At 50.9% G+C, this 1,476-nt stretch overlaps 1 protein-coding gene across 5 annotated transcripts in view; it reads right to left on the bottom strand.

Annotated features, from left to right (window-relative positions):
* The window catches only part of LOC112817455 (zinc finger protein with KRAB and SCAN domains 1), a 100,838-nt gene that overhangs the window by 51,005 nt on the left and 48,357 nt on the right, over positions 1–1,476 (bottom strand). For all 5 annotated transcript variants that reach the window (XM_073884293.1, XM_073884296.1, XM_073884295.1 and 2 more), the window contains one exon: positions 134–649. In XM_073884293.1, coding sequence (XP_073740394.1) covers positions 134–559 — 426 coding nt within the window. In that variant the 5' untranslated portion in view covers positions 560–649. The remainder of the gene's footprint in view (positions 1–133; positions 650–1,476) is intronic.

Here is a 1,476-nt window from a genome sequence, read left to right as displayed (position 1 = left end):
CGAGCCGAAGGCAGACGCTTAATGACTGAGCCACCCAGGCGCCCTACGGCCAGCTTTAAATTGTAACTTGCTCTTTGTTCCAGGCTCAAAGCCCATGCGCTGCTTACACACAATCGGTTTCATCTCTTCTTACCTGCTGTCCTGATAGATCAAGCTCCAAATCTTCCAGAAGGGTCACGGCCTCCTCCCCACTATCGGGACGGTATTCCTGCAGCCAGACTTGGAGCTCCTTGGGCAGGATGGAAAGGAACTGCTCCAGCACCAGCAGCTCCAGGATCTGCTCCTTGGTGTTGATCTCCGGTCGTAGCCACTGATGACAAAGTTCCTTCAGTCGACTCAGAGCCTCTCGAGGCCCAAATGTGTTCTGGTAACAGAAGTGCCTGAACCGTTGGCGGAAAATCTCTGGGTCGGGCGGAGGCGTCTCCTGCAGGCTGGAATCCTGCCCCCACATGTGGTCTTCTTCATCTTCCTCTTCTACCTTCACTATTACAATCCCATCCTTCTCCTGGGCAGCCTGAGGGGACAGACCTGTGGCTTCCCTTGACTCTGCAGTCATCATTCAGGCTCGGGGGCAGACCTGATCCAAACAGGGTCGGGGCTCTCCTTCCTGGCTTAGGAGATGTTTTGCTGAAATGTTTCGGTGCTGTTCCTGACACAGTAAACAAAATTATTAGTACCTTTATAAAAAGTGACCTGTATTAGCACTTCACACAAGGCCACACATCGAAGCACTGAAAACGTCTGAAGAGCAAAAGAAAAAGTTTTCACTGTCACTTTATATATTAAGGTTTGCAGAGGGGTTCCTGGCTACCTTTGGTCGGTAGAGCAAGTGACACTCTTGATCTTGGGGTTGTGAGTTTGAGCTCCACACTGGGTGTAGAGATTACTTAAAAATGAAACCTTAGAGCACCTGGGTGGCTCAGTCAGTTGAGCGTCTGCCTTCGGCTCAGATCATGATCCCAGGGTCCTGGGATCGAGTCCCACATCGGGCTCCTTGCTCAGCAGGGAGCCTGCTTCTCCCTCTGCCTGTCGCTCCCCCTGCTTGTGCTCGCTCTCGCTCTGACAAATAAATAAATAAAATCTTTAAAAAGAAGTTATTAAAAATAAAATCTTGGGCGCCTGGGTGGCTCAGTTGGTTAAGCGACTGCCTTCGGCTCAGGTCATGATCCTGGAGTCCTGGGATCGAGTCCCACGTCAGACTCCCTGCTCGGCAGGGAGTCTGCTTCTCCCTCTGACCCTCTTCCCTCTCATGCTCTCTATCTCTCATTCTCTCTCTCTCTCAAATAAATAAATAAAATCTTTAAAAAAAAAATAAAATCTTAAAGGAGCACCTGGGTGGCTCAGTTGGTTAAGCATCTGACTTAGGCTCAGGTCGTGATCTCAGGGTTTTGGGACTGAGCCGTGTTGGGCTCCCAACTCAGGAGGGAGTCTGCTTGTCCCTCTCCCTCTGCCTGCCTCTCCCCTCGCTTGTGCTGT

Source organism: Callorhinus ursinus, unplaced genomic scaffold (assembly GCF_003265705.2).
Source record: "Callorhinus ursinus isolate GAN/ISIS: 27379988/994484 unplaced genomic scaffold, GSC_fseal_2.0 scaffold55, whole genome shotgun sequence".
Taxonomy (NCBI): domain Eukaryota; kingdom Metazoa; phylum Chordata; class Mammalia; order Carnivora; family Otariidae; genus Callorhinus; species Callorhinus ursinus.
The sequence above is the reverse complement of the archived record's forward strand: the minus strand, read 5'-3'. Positions and strand labels throughout refer to the sequence as shown.